Source organism: Temnothorax longispinosus, chromosome 6, assembly GCF_030848805.1.
Source record: "Temnothorax longispinosus isolate EJ_2023e chromosome 6, Tlon_JGU_v1, whole genome shotgun sequence".
Taxonomy (NCBI): Eukaryota; Metazoa; Arthropoda; class Insecta; order Hymenoptera; family Formicidae; genus Temnothorax; species Temnothorax longispinosus.
Window position 1 is genome coordinate 22,808,988 of NC_092363.1, and position 23,959 is coordinate 22,832,946.

General features: G+C 37.2%; 1 protein-coding gene and 1 non-coding gene across 3 annotated transcripts in view; both read right to left on the minus strand.

Moving 5' to 3' along the window:
- Window positions 1–23,959, minus strand: part of LOC139814773 (uncharacterized) — a 74,671-nt gene that overhangs the window by 17,622 nt on the left and 33,090 nt on the right. For both annotated transcript variants that reach the window (XM_071781256.1, XM_071781257.1), the window contains exons 2-3: window positions 15,779–15,981; window positions 11,299–11,547 (exon numbers count right to left, since the gene is read on the minus strand). In XM_071781256.1, coding sequence (XP_071637357.1) covers window positions 11,299–11,547; window positions 15,779–15,981 — 452 coding nt within the window. The remainder of the gene's footprint in view (window positions 1–11,298; window positions 11,548–15,778; window positions 15,982–23,959) is intronic.
- Trnap-ugg (transfer RNA proline (anticodon UGG)) lies at window positions 16,494–16,565 on the minus strand. The gene has a single exon. It is a non-coding gene; the product is annotated as a tRNA-Pro (tRNA).

A 23,959-nucleotide genomic window follows, 5' to 3' on the forward strand; every position in this document is an offset into this window, starting at 1 on the left:
AATTCGAGAACGCATTTCTGAGATATATCTAGACTTAATTGACATCCCGACGTTTGTTTAGCATCGTTAACGAAAACTCGACTCGGTGCCGATAAAGGAAAGAATGTAAAATTTAGAATAAAGAACGTGAATGCATTCTCGGAATTTTGAACCCTTTGTTTTAACACACTGGGTGTATAATTTTGCGAAATTTATTACGTCCGAAATTCAGGAATGCTCGTTGGACATCCCCGGGATCACGGTCGCTCGCCAATTAAATGCTAGCATTGCTAGCTACCTTCCAACATCAACGTTGGATAATTCAGAGACAGGAAGGAAGCCGCTCAAGCCGTCGTGGTGCAATGCGGTGGGACGGTGAGCAAGTACAAGCATGAAATTTGTAACGCGGTCGGACTCTCGACTCGAGGAGGATCTGCACAGAGCGCGGAATACTCGCGGTTCTGCAATTCTCGGTCTCCCCAACAATGGAGATCAGCGCGCGTCGACAAAGCCGGTGGGGGCCCACATTTTCGTTCCCAGCTATGCACGCTTCACGGGTATATACACGTACGAACGCGAAAAAAAATTATGGCTGTTGCCAAATGCATGACTGCACGGTGATGTTGTAACACCCCCGCGAGGCGAGAAGATGTAGGCGAATAGATGTGCATGTGATGCTGTGTATTTTTCGTCGATAGCACAAAAGTAATTTTATTGCGACAAAAATATTTTATACACCAAACATCGATGAAAAATGTTTATGTGTAAATATATTCCTTCAGATGAAAAACTTATTATATTAATAAAATGATTTATGATAAGATATTTCTTAATAAATATTACTTGACAATGAGATATTTGAAAAAACCTGCTTATTTCTTTTGTATACTTTTATATTCGCAAAAAAACAATATGATATACCGTCTACCGTGACGTAAACGAAATTCTACCCTCCCAGAACTCTCTAAATACAAGCATTCAATAAGGTGAAAGGTTACGGCGATTAGTGGGGAGATTAATTTTTCCTTCCAGGAAATTACAAAATCTTTTAGGTAACGAAAGCTGCGCTGACGTAGAATTTAAAAGGTTTAAAGAGAATTTTCAACAAACAAGGTAGTATCGTGAAGTTTTAATAACAAAATTAGTAATCAGTCCTTACATGATAATTAATTGTTAAATAAACATCCAATGTATTATTTAATGATTACGATAACAACTGTTAATTCCAGTATTATCGAGTTATTATCCAATCCCACGCACTTAACAATTTCAATTATCCTCCCTCGGCCATTCATTATTTTTATAGCGTTTGGACAAAAGCTCTCGAGCTAAATTCGATTTATCGGCGGACATGTGAGTGTACGAGCATGAATGTTTATATCGTGCCTGGCCGTCGTATATAGCCGTCGCGCAAGGATCGCTTAATCTCAAAGTCAATAGCCGTCATTTCACTTCCGTCAGAATTTCTCGGGCTTCGTGAAGCCGACAATGGCAGAAAAGAGTGAACGCGGCGGTGGAATACAGCAGGGTATTGCGCTGTCGTCGGTACAAATCGCGCGGACAATAAGAGGAGAGGAAGAAGTCACAATCCGGAGGCCGAAAGTATCGGAAAACCGTTCGATATTCGTCCCGAGATGAGGTCTTCGAGTAGACTGGTGGAGAGTTTCGTCGTGGGAGGACGATGAAGAAGAAAGAAGGATGAGACGGCGAGGCCTGGAAACGACAATCCACCGGGATTTGTTCCTGACCAACGTCCAGGATCTCAATAAACTCGCGGCGAACCGCCGCGCCGATCGATTACCAGCGTTCACGTAGCCGTGGATATATCTGACAATCGGACTTTACCGTTTTTTCTTTTAATTGAGCGAAGAGAAACGTCGGTTATTTCGATCTTAGAGAACGTTAGAGGCAATTAAAAAATTAAAAAATTTTGGACAAATGAAATTTCAACTACTTGTAATATCGAGATCTATTTTATAAAGTATTGGAAAGAACAAAAAAAGAATAGAAAAAGAGTCTCTATATGGTACTTTATCTACCGCGCGTTACAAATGTCTCACACACTTTGCAGTTTTCATATAGGGCAACTTTTTTGTTAATAAATTTAAAGCTGACCTTTTTCTTTCCTAACGAGAATTTGATCGAGTATCTTCTTAGCAATTTTCAAACGCTAATATATTATGTATGCATAACAGATTTAGAACAGGAATCGTTGAAAATAAACTGTAACGCGTATAGATATGCAGTACCGAAATAACACCGTTTTAATTGCTTAACCGACTGACATAGTTGATTGGAATAGGTCGAAGGAAGGTAGCCGAAGGTAGCGTTTTAATTGGTTGACCGGGCATCGCCGAAAAGTGGGCGACCCACTTTTGGTAAAGGCCAAGACTAAATCTACTGGCTAGCCCGCGTCGCTACGTTATGCCGTATTAATCACCGTCTCCCTCGCCCCGTTATCTCTGACCGCCGCGCTAGGGTTAGCGTGTGCCCCTGCAGCATTCGATAAACCTGACCTTTCAGCAAAATAAAATATCCCATCAGATCCGACGATCGCACGGTTGTGAGCGATGCGGTGAAACGCGTCCTTATGGAAGATCAATTCGGCGTTCAAATGACGATTTGACGAATCGCGAACTATTAGCGAAATATGCTCTATCGTCGGCGGAATTAATGCCCCTCGGAGGCTTAGGGTGAACGGGATAATGCCGACCGCCAATTCTGTCCCTTGTGGAACAGCTGCGCATTTACGGGAAATAGAATCGACGGCTCAGAATCCTGATGGAATAATTGAGAACATAGCATGGAGAAAGTTGAAGGTAATAATTTCGAAAGGACTATTCGTAGACCCAACTTGTGAAGACATTTGCGAAATTTAAAAAAATATTTAGATATATAAAATAGAAAGTGTTTTTCTTTTTCTACAGGTAAATAGAATATTTTTTCAAAAGTTTACTCTAAATGTTATCACTACTTGAAAACGGTTATTTTGTTATCATCATCGTATATGTATTAAAAGAGTCGATAAGCTTCCTCATGCGCCGATTATCCGACCTTTGCATTTATGGATAAAATTCGCTGATGCATTATTATGGCTTATCGTCTAGCACAATAGCCTTATCATGCAGGTAGCATCGTGTAATCTGACGCAGGTATTACTGAAGTAATAACGCGAGATGTGTGTGCACTGTATATGCTGCAATTTAATTACAACGCTACAATTAATATTCTAATTAACAAAATGTCAGAGCGGCTTAATTAATGAAATGCGATTATTGGAAAAGACGTGAAAAACAAAGTAAAATTGTGATGCATAATGAACGTAAAGTTGCATTTTCACGTGTGTCTAATTAGTTTAGTTTATTTAATTTAACAAGACCTCTTCACATTGTTAAATTCTGTAAAATTTTTAAACTCAGCCCACTATACCGCCGAGAAAATACGTCATACTAAATCTTGAACAAATTGAAAAAATTTATCAAATAATCTGGTCCTAATTAAAGAAAAAGTTTCTCTATTATCTTTAGCTTTTAAAATTCCGCTCTTTTCTGCGAAAGGTTTTCAATCCTCTTTATCCAGAAGCAACTTTTCATATTTTTATTGAAAAAATATCATCTCTACATTATCCGAAAAATTCGCAGTTGAAAAGAGTGACGTCCAACGCAAATTATATAACTGACCAGGAAGCCTACGTCGATGAAACGACGCTATATTCATCCGCGGCAGTTTACCTCGCACTCTAGCACTTTGTCGTCATAAACCGCCGTTTTCTCTTTCTCTTCCTCTTTCTCTCTCTCTCTCTCTCTCTCTCTCTCTCTCTCTCTCTCTTTCACATCGTCTACTCGCCCACGGAAAACCTTTCAATACTTGAAGAACCGGAGAAAGTCAGACGACGGTAAGTCGCGTAGGTGGGTGGCGGGTATGCAGATTGAGGTATAGAAGAAAAAATTTTATCGACGCAACGTTTATACACGCGCGGCCCTGAGAACGCGGCTGCAACATCTGTCGTCTAAATTGTAAAGCACCGTCTGTCGTCCGTGCCGCAAATCTACATTATTATTTTGAATATTGAAATGACGGAATGGCATTTTTCCACGCGCCAGTCGGTTACGAAACAGTTCGTGCAAGCCAATGTATCATTCTTGAAAAACAGATAGCTTCTTTGTACGGTTTTTTTTCGTGGTTTCTTGTTAGTATCATATTACTGCGCACTTGAAGTTCGTATATATATATAAATCTACTAGGTCAATCTACTCAATCTACTGAGAATTAATGGATAGCGTAAGTTTATTAAATTCGTCGTTTCAATGAAATTCAAACAAGCAATCCGAAGCACAAACTTTTCGATAATTAATATTGGATAAAGCAAATTGAAGAGGCTTGACGATCGCAATAAAGACAGAAAGGCTAATTACAGCCTAAAAGCTTTTGGCTTTTGGGATTGACCCTTCTATTTCTACTTGATTTAGGGCCGGTTGTTCCAACCTGTTGGTAAATTGACTAATAGTTAAATCATATGTCTGTCTTTGTCTAATTTGAAGGGAAAACGAAGACATATACATGATTTAACTATTAGTTAGTTTACTAACAGATTGGAACAACCGGACCTTAATTTACTAGCCTGTCCATGACAGTTTAAAATTACTTGTCTGCGTGATACATATTTATTAAAATCTTGCTAAAACAGATTCAATTCAATTTCCATTTACGAGATTAAACTTGAACATCTCTGTTTTCAAAAATTTAATTTCTAGATTTGTGTTATTTCCTTTATACGACTGATTCATGCATACTATTAGAAAATGGAATACGAGTAACTAAGAGCTAATGGAATCACAAATCAGAGTCGTTTTTATGAGCGGAACGCCCTCGCGAGGGTCTAAGAGCGCGCTTACCGTCGAATCTTCCTCGATAATAATAAACGTCGCGTTTATCATCAGTGACGTTCACGAACGCCGGTAAAATGCGAAATGCGATTAGGTGGAGAGCGAAGCGCGGTAACGACATTATCCGACATCGTCATAGTGTATTCGTTAAGAGGGACGAGCACAGAAAGGAGTTAAAACGGAGAAGACCCACATCCCCAGGAACGGGAGAGGGAGGGCGAGGCACGGGGAGGAAGAGGAGCAGGATCGAGGGCAGCAGATGTCATGGACCCTGCGCGACCCAGTTTGCCGTGTCCTGCACAAACTAGCTCGCTAATGCTATTGCTAAACTACCATCGACGACATTTAGCGATGCCCGCCGTCATTGGTTCCCGATTAGCAGTCAGTAATCCGTGTCGATGGCCTTAACGTTATCACTACTGCATTGTCTAATGCAGCCTCACCTATTCCGACGATCGTTTGCATCTTTTATTGACGGGCTAGTCACCTTTGCCCAATCGTTTTTATTTCGTAAGATGTATAGAGTAACATGGCGCAAATAAATATATATCTACAAAAGAATTAATTCAAAATTTACTTTTGAAAAGAATTTTCGGACTAAAAAGAAAATAGTCTACATCCTTTTTAAAAGTATAGCGAAGCTGTTGTTCTTGCGAACAGTTTTACGGGTCGGTTATATGTTATATTGAAAGCGACAGAAGTCTAACAATCTCGGTGAATCCTAACAATCTCGGAAACCTTGGAAAAATGTTCGAAAATAAATGATTGGTATTACAAAGTACGTTGTATATGTGGGAAACTTTATCCGATCCCTCGCTTCGATACTTCGCGGTAAGTATCGCACAATTGAATCCTGTCGCATGAAAAATGCACTCGATTGCGTCACGGAAACGACCGTCGATTAAATTTCACCTTGCGGTCACTTCTTTATCTTCTCGCCTCACGTCAACGTCTACACGTCGCGATTATGCGATTTGCATTCCGTGCCGTGGCCGATGCACCAAGGCTACACTTCCCGCAGACGAGCCCGCTGCGCTGCCGATGGCGAATTTACATTTAGATCGAGACACGATCGGTCCTGTCGCCGAGCGAAGTCGATTCGGCGACAACGGATGAGCACCGGTTTTCCGCTTCATTTCCGACGACGACGGCAAGGAGAGATCGCTATACGGACGCGCGATATAGGTAGAGACTCTCTTCCTTTCCTCCTGCTTCTCGAGGCAGGGCTTAACGCATCGCCGCGAACGCTCTCGCAGGAAAATTGCGTACGAACTTATCGCCGAGTCATACTTCGCTTGCGCTACGCGAAGATCGAATTTACGGAGAGTTTCCGACAACGACGAGATGAATTTATCGAAGCGTGAACGCTTCACGAGATATCCGTGTTAGCGCGGAAGATAGCAAACTTGCCAACAATCTGTGAAAATATACATCAGAGTGTAGCAGAACCTCGCCGATAACTTCCAACGGATGTTCCGCTCGAGCAATCTGCAGCCGATTTTTCCTTAATTAAAACATGAAAGGCTCGAGCTTGTATAAAAAATATTAATAAAAATCATTATTTATTATTCTTTAATATTCATATTGTCAAAATTTATTTCATAATTCAAAAATTTCAATAATGAGATAAAAATTCAGTATGTTTTTACGGTATCTCCTATGTTCCTAAAAAAAGTATCGACAAAACAAATTTCGTTTCTTTTGACGCAATTTTGTAGCATTCTGAGTATATTTTAAATAAATAATAATTGGTTAAGGAATTTTGAAAAAATATTAAAAAATTTCTTTTTTATTCATTTGGCCCTTTGTCTAACTTTTTTGTCCTATCGGACACCCAATGAAGTACATGCAGATAAAGCCCTTTATTTAAACGTACAATTTCGCGTTTTCAATTTGAACTTCATAAGGGAGAGTAAACGGAGCATCGAAAAGTCGCTTTGCACGTGCTTGCAAAGCTGCGCATTTAGGGATTAAAATTTGCTCTTCGCAGCTTAGATTAGTGTCATCGTCGACTACTCGAGTTCACTTTTGTTTTTTCATTTTCCTTTTCAATTTCCGGTTGCGTTCGAATTAGCGTTACTCGCAAACGGAAATTTTAAAAGCGCGTCGCCGGTCACGCTTTCCATGCCATCCATCGCTCTGATTGTCTACCCCCGAGTAAGATTCTTGCCCGCGTTTTTTTTTTGTACGGCCTCTTCCGCGAGACAAGCTGTGTTTAGCCACGCTCCGCGGAGTCAGACGTAATTTCGTCGTCTCGTCATAAAGCGGGAGCTTCGGTGTGGCGGTTGTTATTACCCGACGCCGCCATGGAGAACGAGATTTCTGTTTTCGCACGACGAATACTCGTCGCGCTTGAAATTACGACGATGGTTCTAAAAGCATATCATGTTACTCTTCATACAAAGCATGTGTAAGTGCTTGTTTGAAAAATGTTATCGCATAGTTCACGTCAGAAAATTTCAGCTAGAGTAGGATTGATAAAGAAAATAGTTGATCAAAAATCATAGCTATTTAAATTGTTATTGAAAAATCGATCAGAAAGTAGACAGTTATACTTTTCAAAGAATTATCATGTATAAACTAACATCTTTTCTCGCAAATTTTAATGTTTATAAACATGGATGTTTTAATATCTAAGTCTTCGATAAATATATTCATCTCGTTCCTCCTAAATAAGAATATCAAAGATATCAAATAATTTTAAAACTTTTCAGCAGTATATATTTGTCATAATTAATTCTCTTTCTTTAGTTAAAAGTTACAATCGTTTTCGCAAAACTACATGTTAATAGATTATTTTGGAATGTCTACGCGCCTGCTTCGAATACTTCGAAGTGAGAATATCGCGTTCATTGTCGGTGTGAGGTTTCTAGAAAATGATCAAACTCACGAGGACCGTACAAAGGATATATCCAAGCGCTACCATAAAGAAAATGGGATACGAGAATCCGTCCTCTTGATAGAATACACTAAGCTCCTTTGGCGTACGCGATGAGATGTCTGCGCGGCATATAGCGCGACGCTCCGGATGTGCCGAGAATGCGAGACGCGTGAAAAGGAACGCAATTGAATCGACGAACGTACAAAGAGGGAAGAAAAAGAGTAACGATTCACTCGGGCTGAAAATTAAATGGAAACGGAATTGAAAGTGATGCACAAGCGTCGCACTGCATACGTTCCACGGTTCTGGATGCAAAGAGCTCTTTGCCTCGGGAAATGGTCGACTTCTGCGCGACGAAAAATAATCGAGACGACCGACCCTCGGCAGCGTGAAATCAATCTTTCTCTAAACTTTCCCTTACATGCGCGACGCTTTTACAGCTGGAATTCTTTTCCGAATACATTTTCACTGATGCATCAATATGTAATTATCTCTCACGTAACTATACGTGATAGCAATTACGCGCGTGTTCAGATTTAAAAAAAAAGAAAGCGAAATATTGAAGAGAGAGAGAGAGAGAGAGAAAAATAAGATTCGGGTAGCTCTTCGTGGAAAATCTAAAATTTCCGAAGGACAGCGAAATCGTAATTTTAAGGTGATCGATATCTTCGATTCAGGAAAGAAGAAAATAAATAAATAGAATCTCGTAATAAAAAACATCTGCATCGAAAGAATTGTATGGCCGCATGCTGCGTAAAACGCGCGAAGGTCGATGCCTGTAATTTCATCAACGACAACTTTATTTCCCTAACGTAATCAGTCTCCTCACCCGCGAACGCCGACGCACTTCGCGAAATCTGGGATATCATCAGCAGCAGACATTGCATTTCCCGCTGCATTCGAGTGTGCATATTCGATTAGCAAGATTCCAACATTTTGCGCCACGTCGACGATATTTCATCGATCTACCTAACGGTATTTCGTTATTCATTTAGCGATTCTATAATTTGCATGTACGACGCGAAAAGAAGGCGGTCAAAATCGAGATAATTGTCATGTTTGCTTCGTCTTATATTTTCAATTTTTTTATTTTTAGTCGTTCACATTTTATCATGTTAAGCGACACATTGTGGAATAAGGAATCCCTGTGAAACAGGCTTGTTTTGTAGGATAATGCTTCCTAATAGATCTCGCACATTGATGAAGCTTAATAATTGTAGGGTATGAATCACGTTACTATGGAACATTTCGCACAAAGGGGTACGCAAAAGTGACCTTCGGCTCTAATAAGATTTTATTGCGTGCTACGCCGCGAAAGAAATTGCGACTGGGCAATCAGTCCAGTTCTGAGCTTTGCGACCCGAATAAATCGTTGTGCAGAAACGCATATGGGAAAACCACCTTGAAGTTAAAGTAAGAACGTACGTATACGCGGAAAGATTGATGAAAAATCAAGAACTAATCAAACCGGAACCACATTTCCTTGCACTCTTAACATATATTTACCCATTACCGAAATACTTATCAAAATTGACTTTTATTTTATAAAAATCAAATCAGATACCTATATTATATATTTATATATAATTATAATTTTAATAATTTAAATAAATATGTGTATCTTGTTCTCATTACCTTTTCGTTATAACTTTATAAAAATAAAATCCTTCTAAATAGAAATACGTAACAATTCTACTTTAAAGTGCGAAACATTATGTTGCTTCGTGTCTAGCCAGAGATATGTATGCGAAGAGACTGGCTGTCTTGCAATTTTTATTTACCGTTGCACCGCCGAGTTCCTACCTGCAGCAACAACTGTCACATGCGAGCGTTGCAGCAACAATTCTCTCAGAAGTTCGTGTTTCCCGTCGAGATGCGACTGGCGCGAGCTCTAAATTTCCAGAGCTTCATGAATTTTTGATGCCGCGCTGCTTTCGAGACTTGAAAAATTTAGGCCTTCGAATCGGCCGTGTCCGATGGCAAAATAACCGTTACAAAACTTGTTCGACAGTGATCTAACATATCCTGACATCTCACACTAAATTACATTGTTAATCCGTCTATCTCTCGAAGTCGAGCAATCGATAATTCTCGTTACTTACACGACATATCTATATAGCTTCTCACGATTCTCCCAAGTCTAAGATCTGAAAATAAAGAGTCCATTCTCCGTGCTGAAGATTTGTTATCAGACGATTCAAAGTGACTTCTCGATCTCTCGGCGAATGCGGAAACTTGTAGCATTCGCGACGTGCGCGATCGACCCACGCAATAATCTGATAGAGTCGTATTAGCCTGAATTCCGACAATCCAGTTAGCCTACCCTACTCCTCGCCCTGGCTGATCCAGCCTCGTCCTGAATTCGAGGCAATTGGCACGAACTGGCACGTTCGCGACGATAAAATAACATAGGCCGATAGATTTCCTAAGACGGTATAGTCAGGTACTGTACAATGAACTCGCAAAATAGGCGAGGTATCCCATACATTCGCTATTACGATCAGCTGAATCAGTTATCGATATATCAAGCATTTAATATACATAATTGACATATCACTTGTATTACAGAAGATTTACGAAGATTTAAGTAAATTATGAAATAAAGTTAGAATAAATAATCGTCAAAAATAGTGAAAACGACATTGAATAAGGCAAACGGCAGTAAGTCATTAGCCAACCTCACACATTCTAACATTGATTATTGCAGATGTAATTTAACTGGCGAGCGTATTTCTCGCAAAAAGTGGATCGTACCACTTAGCTGTAATTTTGACAGAACATCTATAAAAAAGTGTAATGGCATCGCGTGACACTACAATAATGACTGGCGATGTTGGAAAGAAGCATAGAGCATCTTTTCTCTCTCGGGGAACATTTTAGCGGTTATTCCGCTCTTCGAGGCTCATCGAAATTGCCGGCGCATTTATCGTCGCGCGGACGAAGGGATAGGTAAGTGCACGCAAGAAACGATCACGAGACACCGCAAGGACTCTGGAAACACGTGAAACGAGTTTCGGTGATCACGCGACAGTATTTACACAGAATAGTTTACTTTGTCTTCAGAAGCGCGTCGATGTATTTGCGATAACGATGAAGTAAACAATGGGAAAAGTTATTTTCATTGTTATTCTTCAAAAGATTGAATTCTGAAGTAAACTCTAATATGTAAAGACTATTATAAGAATTATATTAAAGGAAACAATGGGCATTTTAATAAACTTAGCAAACTAATAAGAATATATAATCGCAGGTAAATTAAAAATTAAATCTTTAAATTAAAATTTTTAATTAAAAAATAATTTTAAATTAAAATTTTTAATTTAAAGATTAATTTTAAATAAATAATAATTCAAGGCAATTAATTAAGCATTGCAGAATAAAAAAGTAACTCAAACCAATTTATAATCAATTTTTTCTTAATCAATTCAGATTAATCGGTTAATGATAGAAATTTATGATAATCGCAGACTTTTTCTTATCTCAATTAATTTGAGAAACGTTTATCTACACAAAATTTCCTTTAACAGACGAATAACGTTGAAATCGACTCACCGAGCATCTTGATACCCTGGACCGGACTCAGAGGGTAGAAATCCCCATGGAGCGGGCAGTGGAAGCCCACCCTGCGCTCCCTCCGCCTCGCCCGTCTCGTGAGCATGCAGAGTAGCACGCCGAGCGCGAGCATAAGGGCGCCCACGACTATGCAGATCGGCCCCAAGATACGGGAATTGCCGGTAAAGGCGATTCGTGCGGCGTACGAGTTCTTGTCCTCGTCCTCGCCGGGGCCGCGATAAGAAGCAGCTGTAACGGAGAAACGGGCGAATCGAAAATTAGTCGTGAAAGTTAATTAAATAACGACTGTTAAGTTGATTACGTTTAAAACTGTCTCCTTAATATTTTCTCACATTTTTCATCGTTTATTTTTCATTCTTCAACTATATATAGACGAGAATCGTATAATTTTATATTTAAAAATAATAATAATAAGATAAGTTCTCACATGTATATTAATTCTATTTTGTTCCTCAATAATGTTGAATAAGCTGTTAAGAGATGATAATTCTTAACTGCGAGAGTGATTAAACGATCTAAGTTATTCAGATGCGATCTCGTCGTGCTCAACTTTCGCGGAAGCGCTGCATTCGAATTTGAACCAAGACTTTATGCTTTCTTCGCGTGTCTCGTGTACAATATACCGCAAAGCCGCTTCGCACTTTGCGAAGCTCCGTAATCGCGTTGGCTCGAGAACGTTCGAACTGCTCCGAATTACCGGCATTGTGACTACGACGCGAATGAGAAAACTTTTCTAGCACGAAGTTTTATGTACTTAAAGAAAAGAAATTCCAGTGTACGTTATAATAACGCTCGTCTTATCCCCGCCAATTGCGAGGCGAAAATGTCAGCGGCATATCTGGAGAGAAAATGTGCATCTGCAAAGTAGCGGAAATCATGAACATAAATACGTTCGCCGCAGAGAGCTCGCCTTCGAGCATATTTTAATCGATAACGCTGGTGAAACGCTCCATAGGCGGTCAGCAGCATGCGCAGATCCGACGAACTTCTCTTTGCATTTGTCTTATTTCGCAAATAAGATAAGCAAGCGAGCTACTAAAATGCAGTAACGCGATTAAAATGAACGAATAAATAAAATAACGCAAATACGTGTTTATCTACAATCTGCTTTGTGTTATTTCTAATACATCTAGAATGAAAGTTCTTAAATTATTCTGACTCTAAATTATTATTCATAATATTTAATACAAAATATAATTTTCAATATCGATTCAATTTCAATATCGACACATCTAATTTCAATTTTTTATAATAAAAAATATTTGAAATTTTAAGTACTTTGAATATAGCAATGTCGATAAATTCCAAAAAATACATTTTTTAATATTATATATATAATAAATATGTTAAATAAATAAATACTATGCTTCCTAGTATACGAAATTAATTTATTTTGCCCTTTCTTTAGTGTTTATTATCGTTGCAAAAATAAAAGTATATTTTATTCTGCAACAAGGTTTGTAGTAACACGAAACCGTAAAACGTAAAATGTATAAATAAAAGTGATATAGGTATAAAATAGAGTTAAAAAATATAAAAGACTATAAAAAATATAAAAACTTATAAATCTCAAATAAATTATATAAACTTAAAAATTTTAAGAAAATGCGAATAGTAAATAAATTAATAATAACGTTCACAAAAAATTCAGTGTTTTATATTCAAAATAATGTATCTATTAAACCCGTTTCATCTGTACAATAAAAAAAACAAAATCCTCGTTTCACTTGACTCTATCAAAGGGGACTTGACTCGGCGCAATAAACGTAACAAAGACATTAACGCGAGGCACGAGTAACCGGTAAAGATGGAGCGATATCTGGAGCGTTCAAGAGGAAGAGAGAAATATAGAAACAACGAAAGGGAAATGGGCTATTGGACCGGTCTTGGCACGGCGACGGCAAGAAAAAAGGAAGACGAGAAGAGAGGACAGACCGGTTCTGATAAATCGGTTGGTAACAACTCTCGGCACCTCGTATGTGAAGAAACGTGGCCACGAGAAGTGACGGCGGGAGATGTGACGGGCCAGCTGTTGCTTGGTGGAACAGTCTGGGCCCTCTTCTACTTTTCTTTTTCTTTTTCTGCCTCTTCTTCCTCGCGATACGAAAGCCGTATCTATCTCCGCGGGGTCAGCGCCCCGGCGAACAAACTATAGCGCCTCGCAAATTAATTCAACACGAGAAAGAACGAGAAATTAGTTTCTCACACCTTTAGAGAAGTCGCGAAAGTCTTCCGCTATTAATGTTAAAATTCACTTTTTAAATTCCGCTACGTCTGATGAGATCAATCGGCAAGGCATTTCTGAATAATACCTATTATCGAATGCTTTTATAAGATCAATATAATAATATAAAATATAAAATTAATATTAAGATTAAAATTTTAAATGTACAAAATACAGATGTATTAGGTATAAACTGAAAGCCATCCACAGCCGCAAGGCAATGATTAAGAATGAAATAAATAACAAATAATAATATTAAGATTAAAATACTTATATTTGCGAGAGACTTTCAAGCTTAACGTAAACAATGACATTAATATTCACGAGCATAATAAAATCAGAGCAAACTCAGTTGCGACGTAATTTACTTAAATGCATTGCATACTGCTCGCCAAATTTACAATATTTGCGCATTGCTTGCACTACTACTGCTTCAGCTTACTGAATATGGCTTCCTTCTCTATATAATTAATCCGCTTATAGAATGTCATTGGAGGCTTCAGTCCGATTAGTATGTAAATACGAATACTGACTTGAGACATATCTCTCTTCGTTACGTCCACTGTCGACAACGTGTTAATGTTAATAATCGCGTATATCGTTGTTCAAAATATATTTCTCTTCCATGTAACTTCAGTTTTATATATTCGTTCATCATTATATCATAAATAAATAAAAGATTTTCAGTCTTACGGAAAGATCTTTATTTTCGATTGTATAAGATTATTTAATTTTAAAAATATTTTAATAATCAAAATAAAATTAGTGCAAAGAAGTTTATTTTCTTCATGTAATTACAAGCATACGTAATTTATCTTACTAAAAAAATTAAAATAAAATTTCTGTATAGAAACAATATTGATAAAGATTATAAAAAAATATGTAATATATTAATAGAGTTTCTAATTAATTCCTCGTTTAATCTGTCCGTAATTAACAGGAAAGGCAAAATAACATTCTCTGTATGGATATTCTAAAACGAATAATAAATAATACGGTCATTAACGCTAAAAAAAAACAATAAGATCCAGAAGACACACTTTCTCGTTAAGCGATAATGAATAATCATGATGTCTCATAACAAAATAAATACTGATTCTCTTTTCTAAGTGACCCACATGCGATTACGGAGTCTTATATGCTTTCTCCGAAATGGAAAGCTTGAGATTATTCTCATCCGCTAAATTACGCCGTGACGCGTGCTCGATATCTCTATAGATACGAACGCGCGGACAAATACAAGTCAATTAAACTAGAAGAAAAAGTCTGAAAATGATTGATCGTCTGTGCGCGGCACCGACTGACATTGCGAAAAATTATGTATTATCGAAGTCATAAATTAGGTTAAAATCAAAACGATATATTCCGCGATATTCATTCGTTATAGTCGAAACTATACTATCAATTCTTAGCTGGATTGTCAGAACTGCGCCGCCGCGAATTTTGCAGGTCGATCATGAGATGCAAATGCGAATGCAAACGACGCGTTACGAGATAACGGGAAAAAAAAACGAAAAATTAAGAGATCGATGAATATTCAACAATTCAAGAGTCGCGCCCTGCGCAACTATTGTCCGGCCACACTGTGTGCCATGCTTTTGCAATATCGTAAATTATACGAGCGCACCTCTAATTGCACCGCAAAATTATGAGACGCAGTTAAAATGGGATTTCCCTGTGCAGCGGAAAATCTTGCAAAAATATTTGCGAGAATAATAAATCGTATTTATCATTTTGTTTGTCACTTTTATAACTTTATCTCCTGACGAATTTGTGACATTTATATTGTATTTTTAATCGTCCGTATGTCCGTTCGATATGAAATTTTATTTATCTACAGTAAAACAAGCGTACCTCCAAGCGTAAGATAAAAGTTACATTTTCGCGTTGAATATGTTGAATCAAGGATGCGGTCTGCGATTTTAGAAAAAACCTGTGTAACGGGATCCACAAAGGCATGTGATATGTTTTGTAGAGAAACGTTACGAGATACTCGAGGAGTCGCTTTGACACAGAATACAGCTTAAAAAAAAAACACAATGTTCGTAACGATTCTGAAGATGCTCTTTGTAACATCATCAGAATATCAGTTTCGCGATAAATCCCGTTTTTTTAACCGCACTCTTTACGTTTGTATATTTATAATGTAACGCATATTACTCTGCGACTAAAGAAGACAGACGTAATTTTAAATAAATAAAGCAGCCAGACGTATTCACGTATATATATACGAACCAGTGAGTACGGCGCCGACGAGCATGAAGAGAGTGCCAAACGCCGGAAGGGCGATCTGGCAGTTCGCCGCTATTACCACGCCGGCCACCATCAAGCCGCCCTCGATCTTCTCCACCCTCAACCGCGATATGGGGGTCGGGCATTTCAATTTCGCGCCCAAGCCACCACTCAGCATTCCCTCCTCGGCTGCCATGCTGCCGGTCCTGCAACAACGAGTAAGACTAATTACGACAGCTGTAATAAAGACTCCCCGGTGAAAATTGCGTGGATGAGTGATCATCCACTAAATGGGGTGGGACATTCATTCTTCATGAAATTTTAAATGAGGTCGTATTCGGGTAACAATTATATAATGAAAGAGCTAATGATAACGACGCATTAGTAATATCATTTTATTGCGAGTAATGTGATTTATAATGTAAATCGGATTTTATCGCGAAATTTCGACAGCAATGCTTTGCAAATCGAGAAAAAGCTGAGATAAGAGATAAAGAGTTGAACTCGGTCGAGAGGCATCTATCGCATTTAAAGCAAGGACATCTCTAAATCACCGAGCCTCTCCAAATGTTAATCATCGTTAATGATTACTAAATGTAATTATCTTTGTAATGATATACTAAATAAAAAATTATTTTTTTCCAAAAATTAATGTTTAGTTTTTTCGTATGCAGTCTTGGTTTGTAAAAATTTGCATTAAAAGAATAAAAAAAAAATCGGGCTCAGCCGGGATTTGAACCCGGGACCTCTCGCACCCAAAGCGAGAATCATACCCCTAGACCACTGAGCCGTCCGTTCATTCCTTCTCATGCAAAACTCTTGAGTATATACTGCAATTATTAATTTCCACTAACAATTAAAATATGCCTCTAATAAATACAATTCTATTTTTTAAAATCTAGACAAGAATGCAATTGCAATTAAAAAATATAATTTTTTATTAGTATAATTTATAATATTAATGTTATAAATTAATAATTTTTTATTATAAATTTTACAATTTTATTATAAATTAATATTATAAATTAATCATTTAATTAACATAATTTTATAATATATTATTTAATATTAATTATTTTATAATATTTTTATATGTTATAGATCTTTATACTTATTATTATCTAAATTTTTTTAAAATAAAAATTATATATAAAATGTTATAAATAAAACAAAATAAACTCTTTTTAAATATGACTTTATATACATGAAGTAGATTTCATACGATAGATCTCTCGCTCTCTAAACGTCTCATACATCATTCTCCTGCCGACCGACGATCAAACTTAGACATCTTATTCACGCTTCAAAGCTCCATAAGGAAGAATAGCTTCCTCGTAGAAACGTCCGACCTTTTCAACTATGATAAACGATTAGAGCATAAAATTGCACGAAAGTTCGTTCCTAGCAAATTGTAACGTTTACGCGACGGACTAATTGAATCAATCAGCCACCATCATGGGCAGTTATTAATTCGACATGGAAGCCGAGACTCGATAACGTATCTCCACAGGGACAGGGTAATTAACGCGAATGCCCTTTGCCGATCGCTGATCTGACAAATAGCATAGGTTCCGTCCGAGTGATGAAATGATCATTCTACTAGACCGCGCCACTACCGCAGTATTAATAATCTTAATTTATTGATCCGCCTCTTGCGCGTGCATAATGCATCATCAGTTAATAGGGAATTTGCAAAACAACCGTCCAGAACCGAGAAACAAAACAATTTTGTTCATTTAGCTTCAATATGCCGAAAAAATTGCAGAGAAAATACAACTAACCGAGTCTGCGAGAGATTAATTAAAGGGACGTGAGATGAACGACAAAGAGAATTAGTTTGGAATATTGTAACAAAACACACGTGTGGCATTTACGTGGCCAGCCGCGGTACAGCATTGTCTTTAATATGCAACAGATGTATTCGTTGGGAACATACATACATACATACATACATAAAAACGCGTAATCCTATGGTCCTATAGTATTTTCGATGAATAACTTTCAACGATAAACAATGCGGAATAATGTACATCGGCGATAGCTCGTTACTATGGCTGATAGATAATCTCCTGTAGTTATAATAGACGCCAAACTGCGCCATTCGCAGTGAATAGCGCGGATAACGTACACAAAACTTTAATGATAAAAACTGCTTCGACAACGAGAGCAACGGTGATGCAATGCGTTAAACGTATGACATAATTTTCCATTCGTATAAATGTATTTCTTTGCACGTGCACTTTCTATTTACGCGCATTTATGTGCATCCTTTTGAAACGTATTTCCAATTAACAAGCGAGAGTTCTATCAAGTTTTCTCGAAAAGTGATGTTTATTTTTTTCTGTTCTTCTAATTGAAATTTCTTCATTTCAAGTAGATTTTCAAATAGAGGTCATAATTCATCTTTGCACAAACACTTATTCTTGAAATAGTCCTTTTTCTCTGCTCTCTAGTTTCTACAGCTTCGTAAAATGGTAGATTAATTGGCGTTAATTCCATTAGTCTCGAATTAACGTCAATTAATCCGAATCATTTCGAGTTACGAAGAAAATTGTATAGCTTTTTGTTGTGAATTAACCATCGAACGATAAACTCAATCACTCACGATTAATTCTCTTTCTTAAAAAACAGCCAAAAACAGCACGACAAAACAGTCTCAATAATCTCTACGTATTGACATCAATTCTGAATAAATTGTACAACTCCAGACAAATTGTATCGACGTTCGCACAACGGACGCTTCAACCGCTAAAAAATTACTGGCACTGGCATGCCCGACGATTTTGCTGAATTTTTTTTTGCAGTAACTTCAATGCGATAACAGCTGATAAAATGGAAAATTTTTATCATTTTTATTTCGTATGAGAATATGCAAACAGCGTAAATTATATGTACAGATATCATACGATAGAAGATACAATGCCTGCAGCACGATGTATTCCTAAATTTATAAACATGCAATAAATAGCGTAAAAAACACCGTATAAATGGCTTATTTACATGGTATTGTTTTGCGTTGTCATTTGTCGCGACAGCAAAAACTCGAACGAGTCAATTTCACTTGTGATATACGGCATTTTTGATAGAACCAAATAAAATTGTCATTAAAAAAATCTAATTATTAATGGAACATATATAAATTAAAATCAAAAGTGTTCTTAAAAGTTTTTATTAAGAAAATAATTTTCCATGCCGAAAAGCGATAGCGTCTCTCGTTCGGTGCGTTTCGATTCACTTTCCAGCAACGTCGCAGCTTATGCTAATAACACTCGTACTTCTGTCGGTCAAAGTTTACGAGAATTACATGAGAAAATGCTTAGCGCCGCGCTATCTAATGTATAAAATTCAAGTTTTATCTCCCGACAGTCAAAGGTTTTTGCGTCTCTCGTTCCCGATAATAATAAATAATACATATATATTGCATGGAAAATACATGCATTTTATCGCATAATCGCCGAAGAATAGAAACGTTAAAATATTTTTTCAGATTCTAAATTATGTAAAACATATTTCTTGCTATTACAAGACTACTCAAGACATATCTTGAGTAGTATATTATAATAAAATATTTTATTTTATTCATATTTATTAAGTTTTTACGTAACTTTCGTAAAACATTATTTCAACAGGATATTAATTAAGCTTTAATTAACTCTAATTGAATCGTTAAAGCAATAAATGTTTGAAAATAATTTCTAACATTTATTATAAATGACTTAAAAGTTATATATTTCGTTTGCCAAGCTCATAATTTTCTAGTTCACGTACGATATTAGAAAACATGCTAGACATTTAGTCACGTTATTTTTAGATTTATTAGCCATGTAATTGTTACTTAGTCATAATTCCTAATTGTATTCAAGCTAAGAAAATTTGACACGTACGTGAGTCGTCTGAATAGAAATGACCAATAGACGTATTTACTGCGACTCTGATCGCTCAAATTACCTATTTTAGGTATTTGACGCTCTGTCTTGCACGTACACGATCACCACAATGATTTAGCGGATGGCACAGAAGACATGTAACGATCAACATGACCTTATTCCGAAGATGTCGGCGAGATAACCCGTATAGCCGGGCGAATCTTGACTCGCCTCGCCCTCTGCCCCATTTACCCGGATGTTTCAGGTCATCGAGATCGGAGGGGAATAGCAACGGAGGTGGGGATAACAATTGAAGCAACAAGAATGAGTGCCACTTAATTCTCATTCAACTGATTATAAATAGGTGCCCACCACGCGTATGCTACGTAGCTTAATATGCCACGTTCAAAATTTAAAAATCGATGTTCCGAAGGTTATAAATTAAGTGCCCATTTTACGAATGTGGAAACATTAGAACGGTTACTATTTCTTAATAGTCCTGCGTGTGTTTATGTGTGTGTGATAAGGACTATCTTTATTTTATCAAGATCATTAATAATAACACAATATTAATCTTAAAATAATTACTGACCGTACTTCAATGTGTTTACGATAGCATGGCTTTAATTCATTTAAAAAAAGACGCGATTTCCTAAAATCTATTTAGAAAATTTTGTATTGGTATATCGCATTTAAACTTGGAAAATATAATCGTATATTTCCTCAATAAGAATGGTAATACTTATTCTTTTTTATTTTTCTTATAATAATTTTTATATACTGCGCGTTATCATGATATAGTCAGTTGTTAACAAAGTAACTACTTTCAGTAGGAAGATGAAACATAGCACATGAACGTTATTATAAGCCTTACGTAAGATGTACAATACGGTGCATTTTAATGATGATAAATCTCTCATATTTTCGCGTGAACAAAACTCGGCATTATTTACGAAAGACGGCAACGACATATGCACACATTTGCATGCTTGCCTTAACTTATCACAGATACGAACATCTCTTATGCAATTGCCATAAATCACACTCATATATTTCGGCAATGTCGTCACTTCCTGAATTCTTCGTGCGAAACTCAGAAAACAAAAGATAAATATTCATTTCGACTTATAGTTTTTACTGAGCGTATTTTTTATATACTGAGAGGTAATGTAACGATATCAGTGCAAAAATATTACATAAAGCAACGCACGACGCATAACTTAATTAATCTAATAATAAAATACATCCGGTTAAGTTACATCACCTAATTACAAGTTGGAGATTACATCGTGTAATAAATTCGGGATGCTAACTTCCTCTAGATTATACAAGTTGTTCCAATATTGCTAGACTCTTCCTATTAACAGACTTTAATAAAGCTTGAACAGAATCATTCTCAGTGAAATATATGCGAATATCATTGTTCATAAGAATTACATTTTTAATTAATTTGCAATGTTAGATTCAGTAATTAAAAATTGATTACTTAACGTGATATTTATAAATAAACTTCATATACTAAAGATATGCAATTAAATAAAAAAAATAAGAATAAATCTTAGTACTGAAAATTCACAGAAAACACTGTAAATTTTCAGTATTAATTGCAAGTGATCAAGTGTTAAGGATAAAGTCGATGTAAAGAAACTGATTAAAAAATTTATAAGAAAAAAGACGTGGGAAACATGGTATTGTCTTGTTCCTCAAAAAATCTAAATTGATTTTTTTCCCCTCGGGAGAAACAGTATAGTAATCAAGAAATCAGAGACACTCGTTACTCGTGAGGCGAATCACGCAGCGTGTCAAGTTCGAGGCCGCGATTGATCTCTGCCCGAGCGACGCGACGAGTTAATCGAGTCTACCTGGCCGAGAGTCCGGTTCGCGTCGGTCGATCCGCGTCGCTAATGGCATAAGCGAAGCCTCCTCCACCTGACATAACGAACGGCGGTTAAAACGACGACAGACCGCGAAACGGCAGAATAATTTACCGCAGGATAATTTACCGCCAGGACACAAAATGTGACTCACCGCGTCTGCTCGAGATTCTGCCAGGAAGTCCGTTCATCTTCCACGCATCAACCATATGATTCTATCGCGATGGAAGATATATTAGACACGCCAAGTTCATTATCTTGCCGGAGATGAACGAGCTGATAAAACGAGCGGAAAGGCAAGTGTATGATGAGGGAGTTACGCTCGTACACTCTTAACGAACGCTGAAATCTCTACTTAATTATTTTTCATAAGCACTACCGTAGGTTCCGTCAGTTTAGTAGCGCAATAGTACACCCAAAGTAACTGGTCCGTGCGCGTACAGTTAACGCGCGATAATAGAATTATTACTACAGTCAATGACGAGAAAATCTAACGGAATTGATCAATGCATGCGTTATTCATGAGCGGCAACGGAACGTTATTATTGCAATCATTAGTCGAGCTTCAAGGTAATAGAATAATAAAAGTAATAAAAAATATTATGAAGTATGCTACGCTGCAAACGCAATATAACTGTAAGATAATACAAACCGTATCGCCATGCATAAGAGAGACTTACGTAAAGGTAAACTTGGCAACGAAATTATGCGCTCTCAGCAACAACTCTACCGCCGGATCGATCGAGATAAAACAACGGAAGTGTAGAGAGAAATCGTTGCGTCACGCGCGGAAATTTAACATCACGAGAAACTCGAATCCTTTCTTGTGTTCGATCTTATTAACGTGTACTTTCCGAACCGGTCGCTATTTGGAAAGATAGCACGAAATACTGAGAAAAGAAATTCACGCCTTTATGGCAAACTAGATTTTCTTGACGAGCGAGATCGACGATAGAATACCATAAAGAATCGCACGCCGTGCATTGAAAACACCTATGTAATGATCTCGTGAAAGGAAGTTTGTTCCGGCTGCGCCCATTGTGCTTTCCCGCGCAAATTGGCGGAAAAATAATTAAGTAGCAATAATTAAATGCAATTTCGTCATAAAAACTACACAATAATTTATCGCTTGATTAAAAACAACCAAAAATTATATATCCTTTTTATTTTTCTCAGTGCAATCGCAAATATTACCCTTTCAAAATAATTAAAAAAATGTTTATTTTATTGTACATAAATGACATAATTACCTATGATAATTACGATTTCTAATAAATAGTATTCTTTCCTAACCATTTCTTTCCTATAATTCTCCAATTCTGGCAATTCTCCTCATATAATTCTCTATTTATTTCTTCCTATGGTATTTTGCCCTATGCTTTTTGTATTTTACATCGGAATGCCTTATGCCTCTGCTCTTTTATTTATCTCGGTCCTTCTTATTCACCAATCTTCTTAATTGAGCAAGTCTTATTATATACTCTACATTTTATAAACTATAATTAAGCCCAAAAGTCGTTCTTTTTAATGACGTCAAGACCTAGAGTCTTGATTAAAGACGTAGTTTTAGTAGACGCGAAAGGAACGACCTTAAGAAAGAGTTCAATCGAAGAGAGCGGACTGTAAAGCCCGTGTCGCACTACGTATCGCGGACGCGGATCGGATTGAATTTACGGATCGCGGCTCGGAATTCAGCCAATCACAGATGAGCTGCTCGTCTACGATTGGCTAGATTCTAGATTACGATCCGCGATCCGCAATCTCAATCCGATCCGCATCCGCGATACGTAGTGCGACACGGGCTTAAGACGCTCGGCTGGGAAAGTCGAATGTGGAGCAAGAATTAATGACGGCTCACCAATCAAGTAACGCATGGCATTAACCGTCTTCGAAGACTCTTCGTTTGTGACGAGCAAATTGATCGCTAATTCCGACGCGCCGCCTGCGAGAATATTTTGCCTCGCTCATCCTCTGAAAAACTCATTAGATAACCTCATAAACCCTAACAACCGAGATTTAAAGGCAGTAACGAGCAAACTTATCGGACTCTCGCAATAACGTTTATACACGCTACATCTCTCCCTTTCTATAGACTGCTCGCTCGCACACCGACAGAAAATTAAACTTAAATTAACGCTACTTTAATTCCATAGAAATAGCTCTCTACGTTGACTTTATTTCATCTTCTTTCATGTAGCACTTATAAAGCCTATCCCGCATCTACCGCAGCGACGCTTAATGACATGCTCTTTAAGCAATTTAAAGTCCATTTTTCGTTAACGGAAGCGTCAAAGAAGATTACTAATTACTGCGATCACCCAATGTTTAATATTATACTATATCCTCCTAACAAAGTCTCAGATTAATATTTTGCTTTACATGTTTTTTATATAAGTTTTATATTTGTTTCTTAGTAGTTTAATTTTTTTAAGCCATATTATAGA